The sequence below is a fragment of the Cydia pomonella genome, chromosome 20, assembly GCF_033807575.1.
Source record: "Cydia pomonella isolate Wapato2018A chromosome 20, ilCydPomo1, whole genome shotgun sequence".
Taxonomy (NCBI): domain Eukaryota; kingdom Metazoa; phylum Arthropoda; class Insecta; order Lepidoptera; family Tortricidae; genus Cydia; species Cydia pomonella.
In genome coordinates this window covers 3,800,594-3,827,730 of record NC_084722.1, presented here as the reverse complement: position 1 = coordinate 3,827,730, position 27,137 = coordinate 3,800,594, and the positions used below count along the sequence as shown (strand labels likewise).

The following is a 27,137-nucleotide window of genomic DNA, read 5'->3' as shown; positions in this document are numbered from 1 at the left end:
CAAAATCTACCCTCAAATGGCTCCTTAAGCCAATTGAGGGTAGATGAAAACATTACACGATCAAATGATGTAGGTTTAAAGTCAGGTCGCTCATTGACAGATCCAGGCGGTTTTGTATTTGGTTGGTTAACCAACAAATATTATAACTACCTGAAAATGTACAAATAGTTTGTTTACTTTTATTTAAATACCTAAAGATACAGAGTTTCTTTTATAGGTGTGACATGGGTGTGACTATTATTTAAATGACGGAGTATTGAGTCAAAATTATTTTCATAATTGGCAGAATACACATAAGTGTTCATTTTTGGTTGCTTTGGTTTTGCCTATTAACAACCAATAAAAAACATTGGTTGTGTAAAAAACATTTGAATTAAATATGGTAACATAAATAGGTCTTAAAAATTAAAATAATTTATCCGCGAACGGCATGCAAAACACAATGTAAATGTCATATATTTATGTCAAGCAGAACTAAAATTATACGTTGATAGGCTAATTAACGTAATAATTAATGGTGGGTCACTAACCTTCGGCCTCAAGCTTAGCAGCTAACTCCAGCATCAACTGGCAGCCGAAACTGTAGCCGAGCAGCGTGAAGGGGCCTCCAGGGGCCAGCCGAGTCCGCACCGTCTGAAATATATAACTAGGTTAAGTAAATACAGATAAATACAGTCTTTTCTAATACATTCCTTTTGGCATGGCTTTATACTAATGAATATCATTTTCCCACTTGCTTTACGGTACTGAAACGTGGACAGTGAGAGAGAGTGAATGGAAACGCATTTATGCTTTGGAAAAGTGGTGCTGGAGAAGGATGCTGCGGATATCGTGGACTCAGCGTCGCACTAATATATCAATTCTCCAGGAGTTCAAGGTTACACAAAGACTTTCGGCAATCGTTCACTTTCAGTCACGTTACGCGCAGGGAAGACGACGCCATGGAGAAACTGATTGTTCAGGGCAGAGGGGATGGCACAAGACCCAGATTGCGGCGCTCAATGCGATGGACCGACCAGGTGAAAGCTCTGACCGGGTCACCTTTAAATCTGTGCGTGCGGCAGGCAATAAATAGAGAAGCATGGCGGGAAAGAATGAAAAGGGCTGGCAAATCGCTGGTGGGCATATTTAACGCTGCCGTCACTCTTAATGCTGAATATGGCAACGAATGTGCATGAAGAAGTGGAGGCGAACCCCATCATCGAACCCCCGCGAAGCTAGCAGCGCGCGCGCCAGAATGCTGCCGCTACAGCCGCATAGACTTGCGAATTCAAAAAAACTCACCACGTCATGGGTCGTAAGATGTAGAATCATCTACCGCGGGAAATTATAACAGCACCAAGTGACTCCACGCGGTGTCTTCCAGCCCAGGCAGGACAAACATGGGCGGGCTCTTTGTGTCATAGATGGCTTTGTGACCCTACAACGTACCAAGTAAAGCCTGTTGACCATAGCCTCAATATCCTCATTGGGGTGCTCCACGCCCAGCTGCAGCACGCAGACCTTGCACTTGAGCCTTCTGCACAACGGCTCCATGACGGACGCGGCGCCCTCTAGGCCCGGCAGGATGAACATAGGTGGGTTCTCTGTGTCGTGGATGGCTTCGTGACCCTGAAATATGTGTAGGGTTTAGTAGTTAATATTTGTAGAGGGCCGTATCCAAAACGACCATAATCTCTGCATCTCCGTCGGTCCGCATATATACGACATGCCCCTCCCCCGCAAAAAAAGGCAGACTGTTTTGTTCAGAAAATTACAGACAAGGCGTTTCCAGTTCCCAAATCCTCCAAGACTCCGTACGTATATTACGTTTTGTGTGCTTGGTTTATTTAAACATAGATTTTGAGTTCTTTTGAGTTATGATCAACAAACAAAGCCGCAAAAATATCCTGGTCATAAAATATACGTATTTCCCTACTACCACGACTCAAAAGTTTACTTAGCGCAGAGATTTGAAAAACTAAGTTGAGTATTCTAATTTGGTCTCGGACCCGAAAGAATACTAACTGATATAATTATCTACCTTCTTTTTTTACCAAAAAGCCATTTCATATTATATTATTGACAAATGCACGGTTCGTATGTTTCTAAACGTTTCTAATATGGTTGACCGAATCCTGCTGCTTGACACAAGTTTCGGCTCTAACTTACTAAGTTAGTCCAACCAATGCTAAGACCCATACCAGGAAGCATAGAGTTTACCGAGGCATATTATTCACTTCCTAACACTGAACTGAACTTTAGTTACCTATTACGCAACTATCATAGGTCAAAAATATAGCTGAAACGAAACCCCGATGTAGTTGTGTACAGTTTACGAAAAGGCGTTGTTTTTTAGTCAAATGGCGTGAAAATTAACTAATAAAATATATTTATAGCTAAATTTATAACTAGAAACAAATCGTGATTTTTCCCTCGCCTCAAAAATATTGTGTGGGAGTAAATTTCAAACATTAGGACAAGCTATTTTGGGAAAATTTTTAGCATAAATTCGTGAGTCCGCATACTTGAGTGCCTTTTACTCTGAGATATTCAAATTATTATTCAGAAACCGAATTACTGGCAATAGTCATTAAAATTTATACGGAACTTCACAACCGATGAAGCTTAAGAGTTAGGCTTTTAGTAGAATTAATCGGCTTTATGTGGCTTGACTATAAATTATGTTTTGATAGAACTTCCGCCTTGATTTTGGTTTACATAACATTTAGTTGTAGGATATATTTTATAATTTTTATCTTAATACCGGTTCACACAGAGCCAACCGTTACAGGTCGATTCACGAGAGCTGGCACGAATTGAATGAACAAAACTTTCATTGTAAGAGTGACACCAGTATCGGTATACAATCAGAGCTACCATTTTATTGGTTAATGTGATACACACATAGATATTTTCATTTACTCGTCTCATCATTCCATTCGTGCGAGCTCTTGTGAACCGCCTGCATGCGAGGCAATTTCCTTGCGAAGCAGCTCTGTTTAGACAAATAGACCTCGCCCGAGGCAAACGCACACGCGGGCTCAATGCCTCAGGCGAAGCACATCTTCACATATCGAGCTGTTTTGCGCTGCAATTCCCTGGCGAGGTGGCTTAATCTGGGGACTCGCGTAATCATACAAGTAGTAGTAGTAGTAGTAAAACACTTTATTGTACAAAAAAAAACATAAAACAGGAAAGAACACACATCATTTGTACAAAGGCGAACTTATACCTTTCTGGCATCTCTTCCAGTTAACCTTTGAGCAAATATGGCTGAACAAACTTAGTGAACTTTGGCTCAGTGCCACCATTGGCATGTAGATGAAAGGTTAAGCGATCAATCGCTCTTCGCCAAAGTTCATCATTAGGACTCTGCGACTAGCTGCACCTTCGACAGTACTGGGCATCAACTACATAGGCTTACAGAAGAAATACTAGTAAATGCTTCTATCTCACCGTGATCTCACCTCAGTGCCATCGGTCACCACGGTAACACCAAGTTCCTCATGAGGACTCGGCGAACAGCAGCACCTTCAGCCCTGTTGGGCAAGTTGTCAAAGATTCCCACCTCGGTGCCATCAGTGACCATGGTCGGCTTGTAGATGAAAGGATCAGAGATCAATCGTTGTTCACCGAAGTTCGTCATGAGGACCCTGACATCAGCCACGCCTTCAGCTGTGTTAAATAGGACAAGTTATCAACGATTCTCACCTCAGTGCCATCAGTGACCATGGTCGGCATGTAAATGAAAGGCTCAGAGACCAATCGCTCTTCACCAAAGTTCCTCATGAGTACCCTGAGACCAGCTGCACCTTCAGCTGTGTTGGGACGAGCGGCTGTGGTCGAGGATTCTGCTTCGCGTTGTGCTGTCAGTTCTACCAGCCTATGGAAGAAAGGGTAATTATGAAAATGTAGCTTAAGTTTGTTATTCAGGCTAAACTATAAAATACCTTGTAAATAGGAATTATAAGGTCAGCCTGAATAACAAACTTAATTGGAGTAATTCGTTATACCTCAAATTTCTGGTTCTGATTTTTCTTTTAGCCTAGATTAAAACTGAAGAGTTAATGATTATAGATAGTCTTGCGACAAATTTCAAGGTATCTTCTTGTCATCTCCTGATTATTCTGATCATTCACGAACCTCGCATAGTGCAGAAAATCACCATTAATTATATGATATTAATGTTGATTTACAAAATTACCTGACAATCGAAATGCAATAGCAATTACCCGAATGTACCATATAAACGATTTTTGCAGGTTTGGTACGTATACTTACTTGGCGAATGTGAGTGTCCTAATGTCCTGCGCGGTCAGGAAGATCTCAAACTCTCTCTCCAAAGTCTGTTTGATTTCCACCGCCATCATACTGTCCATGCCAAGCTCGGCCAGAGACACTTGCTGGGATACTGTCTTCAGGTCCTTGATGCCTGATGAAAACGACGACGATCATTGTATTTAAAAGTAGTAAGTTTATTAGTCTCCTAAAGTCATACAAGTGAAAATATAAAATTGCTAGTGAAATTTTAACCTATAGGGTTGAGAGAAGAAGAAATTGAGTTGAAAATGTACATACATAGTTTTGTTTGCAAATTAAACGAAATTTTGTTTCAATTGACAATGATTAAAAAATTTATCAACATGATTAAGTCTTATGGCAGAGCCGTGAGCTTTAAGAGGTTGGGAAGTAAGTAGTACAATTTTATTAAATTAAGCCCAAGTTTGCCACAATATGCTGGTGAGAGGCGAAAGTGAAAAAGGACTATTTTTCTCCTTACTTCGAGGGGTTCGGGGAGTTGCATCGGTAGAGCACTAGATTGGGTCTAGTAGGTAGGAAATAGATCAAATTTTAGAGAAGTTGACAATGAGGAGTAATGAGAACTCTAGAGCTGCAAAAGTCCATGAAATACCTAAAATATAGGCAAATAAAATGTATTCACCCATGATCTGCGCAATAGCGTCAACCAGGTTGCCGCATCCAGAACCTCCCGCCTTCTTTTCGGCGACCACGATGGACGACACGATGGCCGCCCGGTCCTGCTTCAGGAACTTGTCTAGCGCCAGCAGACAGGAGGAGATCCTCTGCTGCAGGGTGCCACCGATCTCGAGCTGCATGTCTTCGTCTTGCATATCCGCTACTAGGCCCACCTGGATGGATTGTTCGAGTTAGGTATGGAATATCGCAACAGTGGATTCTAGTTGAATTGGAAGTATAGGGAAATGAACAATTATTGATTGAACCTTATCATTACCAGTTATTCTACAATTGGATGCATTTCGTCTCGCATTGTATTATAAGTTCGCGTATCACATTTAAGCTAGTCGGATGCAAATTTTGACCTTCGCATTCACCTTTGAATTTCTTTGCTTATATCCGCAGGTTTCCTGATTACCATGTTTCTCTTTATCGAAGAACAATTGGAGTTAAATATTAAATGACATTTCGTACATAAATGGGTAAGTTCCCATAAACTAATTGGTACGAGCCGGTATTTAAGCCCACTAACTCCAGTTATCAGTGCGTGAGTTTACTACTCTACCAATACTTGAATGTGTCTAATTTACTCCGAAGAATGTTGAGACTAAGATACTCACATCACCAACGGCTCCCCACTGAACAGCGAGAGCGGGAAGTCCGAGCTTCCGTCTCCACTCGCAGATGCGCTCCATCACAGAGTTTGACAGACCATAGTTGGTCTGACCAGCATTTCCACGGCCGCATGATACGGATGAGAATACCACGAAATCCCTGTGAAAGGTAAGGTTGGCTTTACTTTCTGACAGAACTTGACGTGAACTTTGATGATGCCTAGTGAACAAGAATGAAAACTCAGACCAGGAATAGGGCCTTCACTTTCTAATAATGATAATGTATGGTTAAGAAATTTTATTTCTATGCCACTTTGTACCTTGAACATCAACAGTTATTTGAGAATATTAGCGCCACTTGCACCATCCCAGTAACCTGCGGTTAAGCGGTTAAACTAACGGTTGAACCCAGTGTCAAATTGTACTGCTAACTCCAAGTTTAACCGGTCAACCCCGAATTAGTGAGAAGGTGCAAGTGACGCTTAGAGGCTTTTATATTAATAGTCACCTTGACGAGGTTCAAAAATGCACAGGAACCAATCTGCTTGATTGTATTTAGATAAAATATGTTTCATGACAGTGACAGCTACAAATGGTGGAAAATAAAACAGGATTTTTTTTACTGTCACATATGATAATTAATTGCTTAATTCAGAAACTAGTAAAAAGGGGAGAACAGGAGGGTGTAAAAACGATTGAATTAGAAGAGGGAAATCAAACTTACTGCAATCCGGGGCAAAGTTTTTTAGTCAATTTATCTAAATGCATCGTCGCCAAGGCTTTAGGCGCGAAGGAAGTCTTGAAAGTCTCCGGGGTCTGATTTTGGAAAATGGAATCTTTGAGTACGACGGCAAGGTTGAAAACTGCTTGCACGGGACCCATTTTCAGCGCCGTCTTTAGCATTTCTTCGCAACCCGCTTCGGTGGTGACGTCGTGTGTGGAGATTTGAATATCTGCTCCGTATCCTGCCCATGCACTGTTAGAAGAAAGAGATGTCAAGATGGTTAATGTACAAAATCAAGGAAGTAACATTTTGAAGGATAGAGCCTTCTATTGTATCATAATATATTACATATATTCTAGTTCATAACAACTGTAGGCTGCAGAAAGTTGACGCAATTGTCTTTAATTCATAATAATGACAATCAAAGCAAGAAACCAGATGTATCAAGCCTGCGTTGCAAAAGTGCAGCGATGAGCTTCTTTTGGGTAATAGGTATGATGGTTCTGGTGTTAAAGATAACACGCTGTAAGCCTTCTATCATCATGCAGGAGGCATACAATCTTCAGGTATACCTTCTATACTTCATACATGCCATGATAGGCATGCTGACAGGATTGGGATAATGACTCACCGAAGTCTCGAAGACTGGTAGCCATTGGTGATGCCACGGCGTGAAGTCAGCAGCACCTTCCTGGCTCCACGCATGATGAGCCAATCAGCCAGCTCGAGACCAAAACCGCCAAGGCCTCCGATGATCACATATGCCTTCTCTGCATCGCACATATATCTGAAAACAAAGGTTAGATTAGTAATATTGCTTTTTTTTAAATACCAACTGTCGTGGGGCGAATTTCAGAGAACTTTTAAATTTACACAGTTATATAACTACCAATAGTAGTATAGTTATAACTTATCATCAGTGAAGATTTTTATTAAACAATGATGATTCACAATCAATATTTTGATCATCTAATCAACCTACCTTTTATCACTTTCCTTTTTTTTTGGCTGATGATGTCAGCCATTTTAACCTGAACAGATAAACTGAAATCCACAATCTTATTGAAACCACGTACATCCATCGAAAATCTTATGATGGGAACACTTGCTTAACGTTGTCAAATATTATTTGAATTATTGTCCAGTACTACTACTAGCCCAAAAATTCTCGAGAATTGTTGGCTGATACTTTAGATACTACTTTGTTTCTTACCTTGGAACAGCTTCAACGTGCATGGCCACTGGTTTCACGGCCCTGTGGCTGCGCTCATCTTCACGGACCTTCACTATCACCTGCCAAAGAAAAATAGTTGAAACCAATTTTCATTAAACCACCAGAAAGAGATAAAGAAAGAGAGAAAACACCAAGAGTTGGGTTTGATGTTTTTGACAGGGTAACTTGGATAGGCAAGAATAATCAAGTGATGAAATTACACGCTATAGACATTGGACCACAATGACAATATTACTACTTCAAGGATTAATAGAAACTGCCTGTAAAAGCTTTATACCTTGCCAATATGTTTTCCGGCCGCCATGTAACGGAAGGCTGTCTCGATTTCGTGTTTCTCGAACGTGCAGTAAGTCAACGGGCGTACAGCTCCGCTCTCGATACCAGCGATTAGGAGGTCTTGAAGTTTCTGTAACAAAATATTAGATTTAGTACGAATTCCCTTGAAACGCTTGGTCATTGCAATGCCCTTGCCGAAGTAACAACTCATGATAATAGAAATATTTCAGCCAAAAATGTAGATGAACAAAAATGGAAGGGTAGCCGTCAAGAAAAACAAACCAACAGAGGGTAGGCGAATAAACCACCTTTATAACTTCGCTATCATCTATCATACACTAGAAGAACGGAAAAATCTTACATTTAAACAGTCAATTTGCTTGTATTTTAGTCAAAATATCTTATATATCTCGAAATGATTTTAACGAATCAAAACCTCTTTCAAAAAACCAACCTTTCTCAATTGATTAGCGTATCAACATATCGACACATAATCGACTAAAATCGAAACATTTCGACAAAAACTTGTCATCACCATATATAAATGATAAAGATCAAACCACAAGAAAAAAAACTAACCCTTCTGAACTCGAAGCTCTGGTCAAAGATGTAATCCAACATAATGCCGTGGAAGGAGGTCTCCTTCAGGAAGAAGTACATGCCGATGGGCGTGTTCTGGCTGATGTCGAATTTGCCGATCTCGAGGAAGCGGCCGCGGTAGCCGAGACAGCGTACTGAGGCCTGTAGGAAAGAATATGTGTTGAGTACGAGTTCAGATGTATAGTGACAACTCACGGAGTTAAGGTAAAGATTGTATGATTTTTTTGGACTAAATCACTCTTTAGCTGTTGCTTTAGGTTTATCTTTATTTAAAAAAAAATTGTCTTTATTTTTCTTTTGTATATCATACATTTTCTTCATGATAATATTATGAAATGAGTTACAATTGAAGAAGAATTGAAGAAATCACAAGTTTACCTATTTATTTGCAAAACCTTTAAAGAAACGTGAAATTCGTGAATTTTTACGTTTATTTTTCATATAAATACGGAAACAAAATTACTATCGATTCTTACCTGCAGTTTTTCATCAGCCAAGGAGTTGAGAACCATATCGACACCCTTGCCGTTGGTCTCTCTTCGGATCATGTCTTCGAACGATGTGTCACGGGAGTTGCCAATATGGCTATCTGATTTACAAGATTTTTTTTTTTAATTATATCACATTATGAATATGTTCGTTACAGTGGAACTTTTAGGACATTTACCAATAATATTGTAATACATTTTGTGCACTATCTATTTGTTTCTAATAATCGATAAAGCAGGTTGAGTGCAATTTATACCAGGAAAGTAAAGGCAAATTTATAATAATCTCTTTCTGTACCTTTGACTAGACGAAAGTGAAAAGAAGATGACATATGTACAACAAGGTAAGTACTTGATCCACGCTTCTAGATGCAGAGTGAATCATAATGTCACCCTACCTATAAGCTATGGAAACAGCTTCTCAGCTGTCCCGACGGTGGTGAATACTTCGCAGCCATTGTGGAGCGCCACGCTGACAGAAGCTTGGCCTACGTCTCCAGAACCAGCACGGATCAAGATGGATTCAGCTGGCTGGAGACCACTTTACCAACGTCTCCTGAAGTAACATGGTTTAAATTGATCGGTGGTCGGGTCCACCAGACCAGGAATAATAGACATCCTACCTTTTAGTTGCGGGAACAGCTTCTTAATAAACGCCCTCTTCTCAGCTGTACCGACGGTGGTGAACACTTCGCAGCCATTATGAAGCGCTACGCTGATGGCAGCTTGGCCTACACCTCCAGAACCGGCGTGGATGAGAACGGATTCGCCGGGTTGGATCTGACCAACCATGACCTAGAATAACGTAGTTTGTTATAATCACTTACAGAAGAGTACCATTCAGGGCTGATGGTGGTGGACTAAGGTCACTTTAATCCAATTTTTAACCAACTCACACATATAAAAGGATAATCACGAGAATCACGTCATTTATAAGCTAATTATTATCAAACTGACACGTCTGCGAGCGATTCTATGAAATTTTATATTACAGCAAATATGGAAAAATTCACCGCTTGCGGCAAGACTCGAACTTGCGACCTTTTCTATTTTTCTATTAATATAAAAATTCACGTCATTTGTGGTATTTAGAATCAGAAAATGAGACTTACCATAGCATAGTAGACAGTGCCGTAAGCGACCGGCACAGTGGCCGCCTCCTCAAAGGTCCAGTCGTCAGGGATGCTCCACATGAGCGCCCTGTCGCCTTCCACCAAGTTCGCCATACCGCTGTTCTTTACCATAGCCATGACACGGGAACCACTGCGAAATATCAGGATATAAGTAAGTATCCACTTCTTTCTTTTCTTTGCTTGCTTTCTTTGCCGGATCCAGGGTGGAAATCAAAATATTATAGTGTGTTATTTGAGCCACTTTTTTTAGTCTAGTGTGCTTTATGAAGCAGGGATCGGAAACCGGTATTTTTTGTATGGGAACGAAAACGGTATTTTTTCGTTCCTTATTAATTATTTCCGTTCTAATTGGGCAATCTAATAATACGAAGTCGTTATCTAAAAACACAACCGAGTCCTATAGTTGGAGTATAAAATAAACCGAAATATATGTTTATTTCAAAGTTTTTCCAAAAAACCGGTTCCGATCCCTGTTATGAAGTAAATACTTTTCTATTTTCTTGTTACTTAACACATCATAATTGGGAATACCTGAAGCGTTGGGTCAGGAATGACTGAGGACTAAGCCACGAGAAATGCTAGTGTGTGCTAGTTTCAGAATAACAGCACTCTGGGACATATGTTATACAGTTTGTCCGTGTCGGATAACGATGTGTTGCCAGTTTCAAGTAGTACCTATTATGTGATTGAATTAAGACACTTAATTGTAATTTGTTGTTATTGTCGTGAGAGTATCAGGTTTGTAAAGCACCAAGAGTAACCTTTAGTGTATCAATAAAATGGTGACGAATAACCAAACACTTTTACAATCGTAGCGAATTAACTCCTAATTCACGACCATTCAGTCATAAACTATCCAACTTTTTAAAAGTATGACCATTCCCAACTGCACAAACGAATATACTTGATGTTGCCAAGTGATGAAATAGAAATATTCTTACTTGCTAGTCTTTCCGACGATCTCAAATCCTTGAACACACTCCTGGGCAAGCCTGCCTCGGGCGACAGCGTCCACTGTCACGCGACCCGTCGCCGTCATGACGTCACGGAAGTTCAACGCTGCGCAATATACCTGAACATAAAAGAACAAGATTAATAACCGATTTCGGAAAAGAACTCTTGTTCGGTCACTTAATGGGCAAATTAAAATAGATGTCATATTATATGAAAGAAAAAGTGACCAAGGCTTCCAGTGCCCAGGGCTGGAATCTGACCAGGGTCCTCTTCATTCGCTTAGACCACTCGGCTACTCAGGTCACGGCAGCATAGGCAGGGATCGGAACCGGTTTTTGCAAAAACATCGAAATAACCATATATTTCGGTTTATTTTATACTCTAAATGTAGGACTCAGTTGTGTTTTCAGATAACGACTTCGTATTATTAGATTGCCTAATTAGAAATGAAGTAATTAACAAAGAACGAAAAATACTGTTTTCGTTCCCATACAAAAAATACCGGTTTCCGATCCCTGAGCATAGGTCGAATTTTCTCAAAAATAATAAAAGGTACTATAAGATTAAATTATTTTATACTTGTACATTTTCATACAGCGCTGGTGGCCTAGCGGTAAGAGCATGCGACTTTCAATCCGGAGGTCGCGGGTTCAAACCCCAATGAGTTTTTAGGAACTTGTGTACGAAATATCATAATATTTACCAGTCACTTTTCGGTGAAGGGAAACATCGTGAGGAAACCGGACTAATCCAAATAAGGCCTAGTTTACCCACTGGGTTGGAAGGTCAGATGACAGTCGGTTTCGTAAAAACTAGTGCCTACGCCAATTCTGGGGATTAGTTGTCAAACGGACCCCTGGCTCCCATGAGCCGTGGCAAAAATGCCGGGACAACGCGAGGAAGAAGATGTATAATTTCATACAATCATTTATTTTCTTTCCTAATAGTAACTTAAGGGGTACTCACGTGAAGCAAAACTCTTTCCTTATCCTTAAACACAGTGTCATGCTTCAGTGGCCCCTCCAGCCATCGCATCGAGGACAAGTCTCCGATGGTGAGGGTATTCACGAAGGCATGTTCAGCTCGCGTGGTTTCCAAGTCTCCCAGAAGCAAGTGGCGATATGTGCCCCATTGGCCCTGGACAAAAAACAAATGAAATCTACGTTTAGAGCCGGTGTGATGTTGATAATGATGATGACTTTGTAAAAGATAGTGAAAAAAGCTGCAATAATAGAAATAAAGCATTTTTTTCATAAACAATTAAGGACGCGTGTATTAACTTACATCTTGGTAAATGTTTATAGCCAAATCCTTATCCAACTGCTCCTCATACAACTCCAAATCCGAATTGAACTCAGGCGCTGACGGATCAGAAATCAAAAAGGCATAAACAATTTCACCACCAGGCTCTCTTCTTAAACAATTAACCAATCCAAGAAGCCCGTTAATGTGCTCATTTTGGCCGTAAAGTACCACTTTCTGGCCTTCTTTTAGTTCCTCTTTGACTTGCTCGATCCAGGAATAAGAGTCATCAGCAGCAACAATCTTGATGAATTTGGCTGGTTTGGCACCAACTCTCTTTCTGAAGAGGACCAGGTATTCGCAGCCTGTGTCGTGGATGGTGATAATGTCGTATTTCTCAGCGTATTCCTTGGGGTTGGGACGTTCCTTTTCACGGCTGATGATGAAGCACTTATCTCTTAGAGTTGAAGCAGCTTGTTGAAGAGTCTGTAAAATAGGAAGTTGGTATTTATGTTTTATTGTAGTGTGTTGACACGATCTTTAGGTTCCTACCGTAAAACCACTCAAGTCCAAAAGCGAGTACACGAAAATGAGTATGGCAGTTCTAAGGTTTATACCTTAGAACTGATGGAAGAAAAAACCCAGAAAATATAAAAAAAGATCATTGGTATTGATAATTAAATATTGACGTATTGAACTTGTGGATCATAGTTGTAGTACTGGACTGTAGTTGAGTGGTTTTACCTGTTTGAATAAAATAAGCTCAAGATATAAAAAAAGTTTTCGTATAACACCTAAACGCTCAGACGCCTTTAAATATTTCCTTCCATTGTAAGTATATTGAAAATTCGAATTTGCATTTGTCTCGGCTAGTGTTGATTTGAAGGTGGCTAAATAATAGAACTATATTATTATCCATTTGTGGCTTATGATACAATTTATATTATTTAATGTTTTCATACTCTTACATATCAAGACCTTTTTTACTTACATCGGGCCTAGACAGAAGGTTAGCTCCTACAAATAGCACCGTATTTGTTTCTCCCGAAATCTTTTTGTTCTCCACAGTAATGTTGCTCGGCATCTCCAAAGTTTCCTCGGATATAACCAGCAGTTCAGCTTGCATCAGTGGCATGTCACCAAGTATGTCAGCAACTTGGGTAATCAGGGGCTCATAGCTGTTGTTCTTATATTCTTCATCAACCAGCTCAATGCTCTTTACTTTGAAGGTCTGAATGTTTTCAAGGATGATTTGGATGTTGGCTCTTAATATATCTTCAGTCTTCATCTTGTTCTTGCCGAAGTTTGCCACAAATTCATACTTTTCGAGCACAGGCACTCCAAGAGGTACTCTTTTGGAAATAGGAGTGGCATGGAGACCACGGATTTCTACACCACCAGATCTAAATATGAGAAATAAAAGTTGGTTATACAGTTTCGATCTGTTAGAAAATACGTTCCGGCCCTGCACCCTCTACTTGCATTCTGGACTAGCTGAAGATTTGGTCATCCTTGACTTGGTTATTTGGCTTAGTAACCTCAAAGCTATATCTACTCTGTTTGTGCAACATTATGCATGGCATACGGTATGGATATCGCATACGACTACATGGTAAGTAAAAATTTGATTTTCTTTTTGAACTAACCTGATCACTCCTACGTCAGGATAAACTCGAACTTCAAACGATTGTCTCGTAGACTCAGGATTCATTTTGGAAATAGCGTTATAATGCATGGAAGCGTCAATAGACAGCCTCTCGATCCTGGTGGGGACGAAGAGACCGCGCGTGTCGTGCCCGATGATCTTCAGTTGGAGCATGCAGTCCATGAATGTGACCCAGTTGTTAACCCAGGCCAGACGGCCGCGGGTGCCCTCGATGTTGCAGCCGATGACGCCTCGGAAGAGACCGCTGGAGCAAGAATCACAAATGAGTTGTGTCTACTCTTACTATTGTCAGTTAATCAGCATGCAGCAGCAGCAAAATGCATTGCGAATTATAAAAGCTGTAGTGATTTACACGTGATCAAGGGTTACCGTCCAGAATACGTTAAATTTGTTTATCATTTAGATTAAGGAAGTGATGATGTAGTATAAAAGGTTTTCAGCAGTAGATAGACTAAGTAGAGAGTAGATGGACTATAGCTACATCAAGATTCTTACCTGTATTGGTATCCTCTAAGCCTGAGTTCCTTGTAGAAGTCCTTGGTCAGCATATGTTTGATGTTAGGTCCACTGAGCTCTGGTAATGCTGGCAATACTCTGTAGTTCTGGCCAACTTCCTTCTGAGCGTAAATGCGGCCTGTCACGATGGACGCTCCGCTTTCGACGATCTACAAATAAAGATCAAACATGATTTTCATATTGCCGTTGTTGTTTATCGGCCTTTTCCTGACTTGACGTAAGGGATAGGTATCATAGGTAAAGGAATCTGGCCTACGAAAATAGTACTTCTTCAAGAAGTAGATGACTTACGAAAAATAAAGGTACTCTTTTTCAAAAGAGTTGAAACCGAAAGTTAACTAACCTCAAAGTTACCGCTGCCCTTCTGAATCATGATGATGAACTCTAGGTTCCCGTCCTTCGGGATGTTGGTGGCTCGCTGGAACCGCACGTTCTCGAAGACCACCGATACCTCAGTGAACAGCTCGCCCATCATCATACCGAGGGTCTCCCAGACCAGCACCAGGTAGCCGGTGGCGGGGTACAGGTTGCGTCCTGGAAGAAAAAAAAAAATGTAGTCTCGGCCGAGATTTTCTCAAGCGTGTACAGTATGGAAATCTTCAGAAAATAAATATAAAAGTTTTTAAAGGGTTGGTAATGAGCATGTGACCATGTGCGCACCTTGTAGTTGAAAGCGTCTATCGGCTACGGGTTGCCTAAACGTTTACTATCTGACGGGCTATAGGATTTTTTTGTCATCGGGATATTATGTTGATCGAAACATGGAATTAAGTATTTTTATTTATTTATTTATTTAATCTTTATTGCACAAAAGAAAACCTTATAGTACAAAAGGCGGACTTAATTTTTACTCTAAAAGTAGATATATTATGTGCTTAAATATAAATAACTTCATAAATACGGGGTTAATCAAGACGATACCTATTATATTATAGATAGTGTTGGCCGAAATGTTAATGCAATTAACCATTAACCATTACAAATTGAACCGTAAACTGCAACCATCAGTTTACGGCTCAATTTGTAATGGTTGATAGTCAATTGCAATTAACGTTCGGCAACCCTGATTATAAAAGTAAAAAACTCGTGTACTTTCTTATCTCTTATTATCTTGCACCTGCCCATGCACCTGGATGCAGTTATCGGCTTGGATCGTAGTAGGAAGCTCTAGAACTACAGTTAGGTGGTTTCCTAGCACCGAGAACAGGTATTTGAACGTCCCACAATGTACGCTTCATTAAATGGAGCGGACACCGAAAATGGAACAGAAATACCATCTAGATGAAGTGCTCAAAGTTCAAATGAAACTCGGTCCGTATTAATTGAAGCGGACCGCAACTAATCTGGCTCGGAATTGAAATGGCTGCGACATAGCCATATGGAAACCTAAATTCAATTTGAATTGGTTAATTGTATTTCGTATCTGACATGTTCGATATAACTTGTATGAGATTGGTATTGGATTGGTACTCGTATTGAGAACGGTATGAGTAAATTAATTTTAAAACATTATTATTGAGATTTTCAATCGGAAAAATATTACGAAATAGAAAGTTTATCGATATCGATATGTATAACCTACAATACATGTTTTTATGAATTATGAACAAGAGACATCTACGGCGGTACAACTAACAGTTTAACATAATTAATTTAACAGAAAACGTGCCCCGATATGGATTTTGGAAATATTCCACAGCTATGTGCTCTACAGAAGTATATATTTTAGTCTGCTAGAGTTTATTACGCGTCATTATCAGACACAGAAAATCCTGTTACCTGCAATCTCCACAAAGTAAACGCTGACATGACAAACAGAAAATTCCATGAATTGCTCCTTGGAGCCTTACTTTATCATCGAACAAGCCTGGTCACACTATGTCATCTTTTGACCTCTCCAAACGTCACCGATAATCGCATGCGATTTGAAATACATTGCAAGATTTGATCGATCGATTGAATTCGTTGGTCTAACTTAGCCAGAAAATATCTAAAATGGGGCGCCTTTTGTTGCTTGTATAGAGCCTTTTAAATAACCAAGGCCAGTAAAAGTTACTGCTTCATGTCATGTGATATCATGATGTACAGTATATTACACACCTAGATAAGGCAGCAATAAATATCCCAGATCTTCGGATTCACCTCGGCCGACAATTCCATGTGTTCTGAAGTGTTCTTATTCATTGCCCGAGGTGTGTATATTATTTTTCTGTTCGACGGAGCCGGAAAGCGGCAACTTCGTTCAGCATAGCGTGCCAAAAGTTGACGCTTTCTGACGGAGATCAAAAAACAATTTTACCGTCCACAACGTGTCCAGCCATGTATTCGCTGTCCTCGTCCACGATGGACATCCTCACGGTGCGCTCTCCAGACTTCATCTTCTCTTGAGCTTTGTATGATGTCACGTACCTGTAATAGAATAAAAATTTTATTTAGGTTACTCATGTGAAGTACATCGTAAAACCAATCACGTAGCACTAGCAGGCATTGAAAAACTACTTAGTTTAAATTTCGAATTTCGCATTGCACGAGAATACAGTAAATATAAGTAGTTGAATGAATCTTCAAATATTGTTTCGAATTTGTGGTGTGGCAGCATTGGGAACATTATCGATGTTTATAAGATTTATTTTTTTATAAACTTTATTGCAGCAAAAGGAAAATTTAATGACATAGGACATTATGAACAGCCCCAAACAGTAAGGATACTAATAATATTTTCATTTTATAGTTGTATTGTTGTGGGTATATATAAAAAATATCAGCTAACAAGGCTAATATAGGTAAATAAGATTATAAAACGTATTCAAATAACTATTTAGAGTATTTAGGCAAAACGTGGCCATATTGTTGGTTCTTATTCGGCACTCTGCTTAGAAGCGCATATGGCGTCACTGTTGCGACTGAACTGGGAAATACCGTTTTGGTACCATGCTTTGGAGAGATCTCATTTAGTTTAATTTACATTTAGTTAGTAAATTGAGTCGTTTTATAATTTAGTATACATATAAATACGTATTTATGTAACGATAAATGTTGCAATTGGGGACAGAGTAGGGAGTAAAGTAACATTAGGTTCAATATCACTATAATCTAAGATGGCTCGTTGAAAGATTAAGGTACCTGTAGTTACCTATATGCTTACTTTACTCTTTGCCTGTATTCTAGATTAAAAGATTGTCAGAATACAGGGGGGCTACCCAAGAAGACAAACGTATATCGAAACGCCAATCAAAAAGTGTTTCGCTATGGGCCACCGTTTACGAGTTATTTACGAAAAACTAAAAAGCGATAAGGGACTTTTAAAATTGATTATTATTAACATTCCCGGTTTAGTATCTTTTTAAATATCGATCCTAGCGAAAAGTGTTTTAAATGTTTCTTGTGGGAAATTTTATGATAATTATTTATGTTCAAGATTTTTTTGCTATGGGTTATACTTTACAAATTATTTACGAAAAACTAAAGAAAAGGAACCCTATAATTGATTTTAATTAACTTTCCCTCTTTATTATCTTTTAATTATTGATCCTAGCGAAAAAGTGTAGGGAATCTTTCTTGTAGAACATTTTTGGGTATGGGCCACTGTTTTCGAGTTATTTACGAAAAACTAAAAAAGGGACCTTTATGTTAGCTAATCTAAAGGTGTCCACCAAAGAATAAAGTAAGTATATAGGGGGCCCACTGATTACCAGTTCGCCGGACGCTATCGGCCTGTTATTCGCGATTGTCAGCTTTTGCGAATAACTGACAGGCCGATATCGTCCGGCGAACTGGTACTTAATCAGTTGATCCCTTAAGCTTTTATTGACAAATCACCTCATTTTTTAATAGCTATGTATTGACTATTGGGCAATATTCAAAGGAGGCTATATTTAGTGAGAAGGGGCTGTCAGTAATACGGGTCAGATAATTGTCAGTCATATGCAAAGAGTAAAGTAAGTGTTGCTTTTATCGAAGTGAAAAATGTACTAAGAGATTCGTTTAATATTCCCACGCAGACTATAAGTAAATATACCTTAATATTGAATTGAATATTCGTATGAACACTTTTTTCGAACAACTCTTTCAAAGCCTAAAAAGCGTCAATATTTGGTTCCATGCAAACGGCAATGTGCGTGTGTCAATGTGTGAGTGCGCGACGGATCACCGGCAGCGATTTGTTTGCGGCGACTGACGGATGCGCTGCGATTAATATTAGTCGCTCGTTATTAGTCGCGCTCGCACCTACCACATACATGTCACAAAATAATTTACACCATTCTCTCCAAACGCAGAGACATTCCATCAAACGCAGCTGTCATAAGTAACGATCAGCGACACGGCCATTCTGACCTTCCACACGTCCTCGTGGGATGAGTAATGTATAAGTGAAAACTCTGACAGGAACAACAGTCCATTCCGCTATCCTGACCATAATCGTAAATGCAAACAGACTTTACATAAGTTCGTTCATTCAAGTTTATTTAGTAGTATAAACATATGTACATATGGCGCTAATTTACTGCTCTAGTGCGGTAACTAGCACTATACGTGCGTATTGCGAAAATTTAAAGAGCCATATGTACTGTCAAACGTTGTACAATACACGTGCGAAAAGGTAATTCGCAACTCGTGTCGATTTAAAACACTCACTCGGCCGTGTTTTAATTTATCGCCACTCGTTGTGAATTTCCTACTTTTCCTACTTGTATCGTAATGTACTTTTGTAAAATTATATTTGGATTAAGGATTTGCGTTCGAAGCGTTGTTCAATGGCGTCAATTTGACAAGGTTTGGATGTCACTTAGAGTAACAATAATATTCTGTATGTCCTCATGTAAAAGTGTTACGGAAACAGAGCAGAAGAATCAAAACGAATTTGTATGGAAATTTCCTTCTTCAGTTCCATACAACAGGTGCATCAATGTGTGAGGTAATAGTGAAATGTTCTACAAATTTTGATGCCATGTCACAGGGAGAGGCTATGCGGTCGGTAGAGACCGGGCCGTAAGGGAGAACTCCCGACTTGCTAGTTTTAATTAAAAGAAACTGACAGATGGGTTCGGTTTCCAAGACAGATACTGTTAACTTACTTTGGCTGTAGTATGGCAATAAGGAAACGAGCAATCCTAAAATTCCAATAGGATCATTTTAGAAAAAAATGCAGCTGAAAATATTGAGTTAAATAATCTAGTCAAAACAATTTTAGTTTTATTATTCACAAATTACTAATTCATTCAGCTATTGCTTGCCGAGTCAAAATTATTTTCAAAAAATGTGACGGAGTGTAGCTTTTTGTATGAATAGATTTTTTTTTCTGACGTAAATTATGATCTACAGATAGAAAGACATGCAACAGCACTTGTCTTTTTTTATTTATTTGATGGAAGACATAAATGCAAATGTGAGAGAGTGGTCGGAAACAAGACAAAAAAAAGAATTTTGACCGAACGCGGTAAAACCAAGAAGTCCATTTGTAGAGGCAAACCAAGATAAGTTGATAACGATTTTGACAACCTAGAGAGTGTAAGTGTTATTTTAAACGTCAACATTCTATGAAATTATATCGTTTACTTAACACTTGCACAAGCTGGGCTACCAGAATCGCTGCCAACATAGCTTGGTCTCACTTTACCAATTTACACAGATGTACACTTTTACACGTGCATAAAATTGCAATTTGTTTCTTAGGTAACCTTATCTTATTAATTCATCATATAAATAGCTTTTTAATTTTACAGTAATAATACAACAGAATGGTTATAATATGCTTACTGAACATTTAGTCTAGTGTCTATCTCTACTCTCTACCTCGCCAGGTACAGTCGCCATCAGATACATCGGGGCGGCTGAGGTGCTCTAAAATATCTGAACACGCTCTTTAGCGGCTTGACAATAGGGGCGTGTTCAAATTATAAATTGTATGATGATTGTTAGAGTAATAGTATGAACGCAAACCCCTACAAGTAGTGTCATGGTCGCCGCGTTGACATGACACGCACCTTTTATTGGCTCTCTCTCTGTGCCGTACATGTTGCCGCGTCACCATCTACTTGCATATTTTAATTTACATTTTCTTACAATATATCGTTAAAAGTCTACTTGTGTTATTTATTTCATCAGGTTATGGGCCAGTTATGATAAAACTTCAAAAATTAAATATACTCGTATTTGTACTAATCTGGCATACTTAAATAATTCACAGTTGTTTTTTATATTAGTTTACAACTGCATCACTACCTTTATTCTCACAGTATGTATATATATAAATAAGGAAAGAAATATTATAGGTAGGACATTCTTCAAGTCCCGCAGTAAGCTCAAGAAGGCTTGTGTTGTGGGTACTCAAACAACGATATACATAATATATAAAACTGGACATAGAAAACCCCTATGACTCAGGAACAAAATAAATATTAGTGCTCATCACACAAATAAACGCCCTTATCGGGATTCTAACCCTCGAGCATCGGTTTAATAGGCAGGGTCAGTGACCCTGAAATTTTAAACTGTATTTAATACGGTAGAGACATAAAATATTCTGATAAATTTGACGACCGGTCTGGACTAGTGGGTAGTGAAAATTTGTTTCATAAATAGAGATAAACTGTACTGTATAAGCCAACAGTAGTTTAGTAAATTAGGGTACCTAATACATCTAAGCTTTTGCAGCTAGACTCTAGAAGTCTAGACTCGTTAGTTGAGTGGACAATGTTATAGTGGCCGAATTTACGATGAGACACAATTAGTGATGCCCTATTCATGGGAAAATTCATAGGAATTATAGGAAATTATAAGTACCCATAAATAAGTCGTTAATACGTGTATTTTGTAGATTCTATTCTACCTGTGGAAACTTGTTTGGCTTACTGTTTCTATTTCGCAACCTATTTTGTTACTCTAGCTGTAAGTTTTACTAAGAAAAAAAAAGTGAAAATACATAAGATATATATAAGATATGAAAGTATATATGAAAATCGGAAATGAATGAACTATTTTAGAAGAACAAATCCTTTATTTATATACTTATTGTTATAAGTTATGCTACTGTGTAGTTCGCCAGTACTCTTGTAGACAATCTCGCCATTTCTCTATCGGAATTGTTGAATTTTAATATTACGAGTATGTTGTGTCATCAACATTTTTAAAATTAACATTGACATTAATCATCATCATGGCGCAAGGCGAAATGCTGTTAATTATTTTCTACTCGTCGACTGTAATGGTTGAATTAAGATTTCGTATACTAAACTATAATTGCGTACTCTTCATGTATGGGCTCCCAACTCAACTATAAAATCTCTATCGATACGCTGTAGTCAACTATTAAAAAAAAATACCAATCATGTACCGCCGCGCTCCGATAGAACGGGGAACGAGCGGGCGGGGGTCGCGTGTTTTTCTTTTTGTCTACTTAGATACTTATCAATTTTCATTACTTATTTACGTTTCATAGTAAAAAAAAGGTATTTTTGATCGTAGTAAAAGTATTGTATACAATAGTGATATAATCAAGCTTTTCAATCTCGTACCTCACTTAGGCAACTTAGCAAGCTTCGTTGCCTAAACATGGTACTCGACTGAAAAGCTCTCTATTATAACACGATTATATAAAATACATTTTTTTTTCGTTATTTAGTCCTGTTTCGGTTCAAACATTTAGTTCTGATTTCATAATAACTCCTAATCCTAATACAGGTAACTATTATTTGGAGCATGTCATAACACTCCCACTGTTGGGAGTGCAAAGACCTCTCACCGATTTCTCCACTGATCTTTATCCAGTGCTCAAATTCATCCCGCCATCGCCAATCATCCAATACGAGTTATAATAAAAAATAACTTTTGACAACTTGCTAATCTTATTTTATGGCAACAAATTAAATAACATAATCATAAGCAATTATTATTTCCTAGTAGTAAAATTCAGTTTTTCCTAGTTTATTAAATATTCCTAGTAAAACTGAAATATTTCTCCTCACTAAACGCCACTCACAGCTCATAAAGACAATGCGTACTATTTGGTGAGTTGCCAATGGAACTAGAGTGTGACTTAAAATCCCAGTTTATGGTCCAAATGGCGACTAAGATAGTGAGAGATAGAAACACTATTACTAAATGTAAATGTGTTTTCAAAAGGCCTTCTTGATTGTTCAAAAACTAATGAGAAAGTTGCATTTTATCCACATGTGGGGCAAAGTAATCAGATGCTAATTTACTAAGCGGCTTATTAGGTGAGCGAATAACTCGCGAATGTGATGCGGCGCGGGTGAATTCAATCCTTTGCAGCTTTGATACCTATCGAAGCGTCCTACGTGGGCGATCTCGTTGTGAACGCGAATGCCGTTGGGCTGCCGCGCCGCACCGCACCGCGCCGCGTCGCATTCGCGAGTTATTCTTGGGGGACCTTATACATCTCCAAACTTAATGTATTAACCGTGGACACTATACGTCTCTGTCATATTGTATAATATACTTGACTTGGTACATACTAGTTATGTATTCTGTAGCATTAGTTTATGAGACTGCTAGTTTAACAGTTCAGACGCGGTTTATTTATTTAGTATTAATTTTATTTTGACAGTTGGAGAGACTTTACACCTCCAAATTTTATTAGTATTAGTACTTTGACATTGGGGACCTTTTACATCTCCAGATTTAATGTGTTTTTAACCATAGAGACTATACATCTCTATTGTATTGTAGTAATTATTTATTTTAAGATTATTATAATGTAATGTTTACCCAGGTATTGGCTGTTGTATTTATAAATGTTGTTATGTATTTTTCATGTCACTATATGATGTTACTATAAATGTTGTATTGACTTGTAAAAAAACCCTTGAGGCCTACTTGCAGAATAAATTTTTGAATTTTGAATTCGCTCACGTAAGCCGCTGCGTTAGAGTCGTTTCCTTATGTTAGCTGGTAGAATTGACTTTATAGTTAGTATTTTCCTAACTTGTTGATGTGGTGAAAAATATTGTGTTTTACTCGGAGGCAAACGGCCCGATTCGAAGAATGAGATACGATAACGATAAGTTCTGGTTTAGATAAGTTCTCATTTAGATATTGTTTGTATGTCGTATAATTGACAGAAGCTGCTCGATTCGGGCAACCAATGTCACTTTGCCGTTAGAAATATTATAGATAGATCTTATTGGGATCACAGCGGAATCGAAATAAACGTCAATTTTGACATGTCGTATAGTTATCTATCTTTTTAACATCTTTACAAAATCTTAAACGTGTCTTAATCATTCTTCGAATCGGGCCAAATGTGTGTAAGAATGTCCTTATAATATTTATTTATTTGTAAAAGAGGGAGTATGGTTAACTTTTACGCAAACGAAGTCGCAGGCAACAAGCAGGCAGGCAAGTTATAAAATTCAATATAAATTATCGCATCTTTCCAAGACTGAAATTAATTATCTATTTATTTGTTGCTGACAGGCTAAAGCTTTTCATTTTCTCAACTGATTGACATCTAAATTGAGATTAATTCTTGTGCCCTCTAATTCTAGTGGCTAGGGCTTGAGAGCCCTTGTTATACAAAGGACGACCCTTTCAATATTATCCCTGATATTCCAGTTTTTGGAGTCGTTGAAGGAATTAATAATAACATCGTTTATTTACAGCGGCGGATTATATAGAAGGTGTAACAAAAATAATGGCGTTCCTATTACTTTTCTACGTTTACTTCTACGTTTCTTCTACTTTTTCGACCTGTCTGGCCTAGTGGGTAGTGACCCTGCCTGTGAAGCCGATGGTCCCGGGTTCAAATCCTGGTAAGGGCATTTATTCGTGTGATGAGCATGGATATTTGTTCCTGAGTCATGGGTGTTTTCTATGTATTTAAGTATTTATAAATATTTATATCTTGTATATATCGTTGTCTAAGTACCCTCAACACAAGCCTTATTGAGCTTACTGTGGGACTTAGTTAATTTGTGTAATAATGTCCTATAATATTTATTATTTATTTATTTTCCTAATCAAAACATGATACAGAATCCTAATTTTTTTAATTTTCGTTCGATACAAAAAATCATGTACGTAGATCTACAGCACAATTTGAAAAAAAAAAAACAATTTGTGCACAAAATTAAGACAATGAAAATTGCTTCTAAAATTGCGCATATGTTCATTTTTTGAGGGAACTCATCGATTAGGTACTTTTTTTTGTGTAAACTTACATCAAAATTATATTTATTAACTTGATATCCGTTCATGCTTACGCTCAGTCAGACTGAGAGAAGAACCAGAACCTACTGGGCCTTAACGTTGCCATAAACTTGTGTAAGCGGTCCTTTAGAATCTATGTACCTATGAGTTTAAAATATGTATATTAAATTAATACACAGATTTATATCGCCTGTCCTTAGTATTAGAGGAGTGTGAATTTTACCCTCATTAGATAAAAAAACTCGCTCAAGTAAGTTACGTACTTTAGATTATTTACCTTCATATCCAATACCAAAAAGTAACAATGTATATGGTAAAAGAGTAACCGACTTTCTACTCCCACATATACTAAACACCTTACCTAAGAACTTACTGTATAATCTCATTAACACTGAAGGAAACCATGTCAAATGTATGTCATTACTAAAAAAATACTACCTAAGCCCAGAGTAATGTATATTAGATATAAGTAGAGATAATGTTTAAAGATAAATTAAGTTTACTGATCACCTGTAAGAGCTGTCGTTGTAAATTGATTCTACTGTCTCATACATAAGGCCGATATTTAAACGATAGATACAATAACAGCTTCGACAGGAAAATATAACTAAGTATGTAATAATAGTATTAAGCATACGCGGATCGGTCCGCGCGATCTCGCCAACTATTACATAAACCCTAGAGGTTTTCAATAGTGGCTTTTTGTGTTAAATCTTGTTTCAAAATTAATAGTTAATAATAATAAATAAATAAAAAATTTAAACAAATACAACTGGTTTAACCAGCAGCATACTAATTCGTCGTTAAGGCTCTTAATCAAAACGGACAAAAGAGAAAATAAATATTCCAAGATATTTAAACATTGAAAAGAAAAAAATAGCAAAAGCAATTAATTAAAGATTCTCGCTGTAGATTCGCTTGAGGCTAATTTTTTTGTACATTAAGGATTGAATGGAAGAAAGAATTTCGTTGAAAGCTTTTTGGCTGAAGATCCATTGATTTTTGAAGATACCTAAAGTCTAAAATAAAATCATGCTACTAGTTAGACTGATGTGGTTAATACCACGCCATACATTTTAATCAACCGTAAAACTTTTAACAACCAGGGGGCCCTTTTTGAATATCGAGCGCTCGATTTTGTCACTCGAAAGTCTGTGGAAAACGGCGAATTGATGTTTTAGAAATTCGAACAATAGAAATTGGGAATCTAGTGGTTATCAATTCTATTTGTAAAATTCAAGAGTGAAGAATAGCTTAGTTATAGAATAGCTTTGCGATTCTAGCGAAACAACGCATTTTTCGGGAGATTACGTTTTCCACTAACTACATTTTTAATAAACACTTTGATTTTGATGTCGAATAAAATATATTCTAGGCTTATAGGATTCTCTTAAAAAAAATTGTTTTGCAAGTTTTGACACCTTGTGTCACTAACATACAAAAAAAATGAAGAATTTAAAATATTTAGAAGCGGTAAAACATTTTCTCTTTTTCTATGGACGATCACGTGTTTAAATTCGTATTTAAATTCCTAGTAGTGGAGATATATTGAAAGGAGCCACACAAAATCGAGCGCTCAAAATTCAGAAATCGGTCCCCTGAACGTCAACTTTTAAACAAATTTGTTTTGTTTTCATAAATACAAAGGATTAAGTAGCTTTTAGCTAAAAAAATAAGAGACTTTATATTGGGTATTCGTAGCAAAATGAAAACAAAACAGCCAGTAAATATTTTACTTTGTTAATAAGTAATTTTGAAATCGCAAACAAAATTACTGTTTTTCAATTAACCAGCGAGGGCGAAACACGAGTAAAGAATTTCTGCTTCAGAAAAAAAGCTTTCGAATGTGTGTTCCGCTCCACATAATATCGTATTTCTCGACCAATTCTGGTAAAATTTTGAGAGCAGGTTCAATTCAGATTTTGGATTTTTTGGAGATGACACGCAAAATGACGTAATCATTCGTTCGAGAGGTCTACAGCTCAAATAGCCAATAGTAAAATGAAATATACGCAGGCTTAGACATTCAGCTGCGTCCCGAATGACTTGAGGATTCTCAGATAATTCGCTGACTCTGTTATATAGCTACAATTAATATTTGATGTCCAAAGGGTAAAGGTAATGCAGTAAAGTTGTACTTCTTCTTAGCGCTGCACTCCCGCAGCTCGGCCTTCGGCATCGCGTGCTTGGGTGAACTTGTGGGACGCTTCAGGCCTTGGGCACTACGCGGGGCTATAGTTATGCCTTTCTCGAGAACGTTCTTAGTTTTGTTCATTCCCATGTACATTCCCTATAGTAAACGAAGAACATTCTCGAGGTCGGCACAACTATACGCGGGGCTCTGCTTTCGGCCTTCGCTGGGTCTTGGTGCGAGTAATTAATTTTCTTACCAGTCTTCGCTGTGCTCCCACTCCACTAAGTGAGCCATCATTGGGGTTCCCAAAGACACTGGGAATTGGATGTGCGGGTAGATTTCGGCCAGGTGCGGGTTCAAACCAGCCTCGTACAATCTGAAAGTAACCTTATCTTGAGAATCTTATAGCCTTTTATAATACGCACTTATT

General features: G+C 38.2%; 1 protein-coding gene across 1 annotated transcript in view; it reads right to left on the bottom strand.

The window, feature by feature from the left end:
- Positions 1 to 27,137, bottom strand: part of LOC133529178 (fatty acid synthase-like) — an 81,974-nt gene that overhangs the window by 2,578 nt on the left and 52,259 nt on the right. The window contains exons 17-39 of the mRNA XM_061866829.1: positions 26,964 to 27,083; positions 16,706 to 16,815; positions 14,750 to 14,940; positions 14,386 to 14,555; positions 13,871 to 14,134; positions 13,216 to 13,627; positions 12,267 to 12,710; positions 11,949 to 12,119; positions 10,970 to 11,100; positions 10,008 to 10,158; positions 9,519 to 9,690; positions 8,884 to 8,996; positions 8,387 to 8,548; positions 7,809 to 7,937; positions 7,511 to 7,590; positions 6,929 to 7,084; positions 6,298 to 6,549; positions 5,580 to 5,733; positions 4,925 to 5,132; positions 4,264 to 4,414; positions 3,694 to 3,865; positions 1,432 to 1,611; positions 531 to 633 (exon numbers count right to left, since the gene is read on the bottom strand). Of these exons, the coding sequence (XP_061722813.1) occupies positions 531 to 633; positions 1,432 to 1,611; positions 3,694 to 3,865; positions 4,264 to 4,414; positions 4,925 to 5,132; positions 5,580 to 5,733; positions 6,298 to 6,549; positions 6,929 to 7,084; positions 7,511 to 7,590; positions 7,809 to 7,937; positions 8,387 to 8,548; positions 8,884 to 8,996; positions 9,519 to 9,690; positions 10,008 to 10,158; positions 10,970 to 11,100; positions 11,949 to 12,119; positions 12,267 to 12,710; positions 13,216 to 13,627; positions 13,871 to 14,134; positions 14,386 to 14,555; positions 14,750 to 14,940; positions 16,706 to 16,815; positions 26,964 to 27,083 (4,196 nt within the window). The remainder of the gene's footprint in view (positions 1 to 530; positions 634 to 1,431; positions 1,612 to 3,693; positions 3,866 to 4,263; positions 4,415 to 4,924; positions 5,133 to 5,579; positions 5,734 to 6,297; positions 6,550 to 6,928; positions 7,085 to 7,510; positions 7,591 to 7,808; positions 7,938 to 8,386; positions 8,549 to 8,883; positions 8,997 to 9,518; positions 9,691 to 10,007; positions 10,159 to 10,969; positions 11,101 to 11,948; positions 12,120 to 12,266; positions 12,711 to 13,215; positions 13,628 to 13,870; positions 14,135 to 14,385; positions 14,556 to 14,749; positions 14,941 to 16,705; positions 16,816 to 26,963; positions 27,084 to 27,137) is intronic.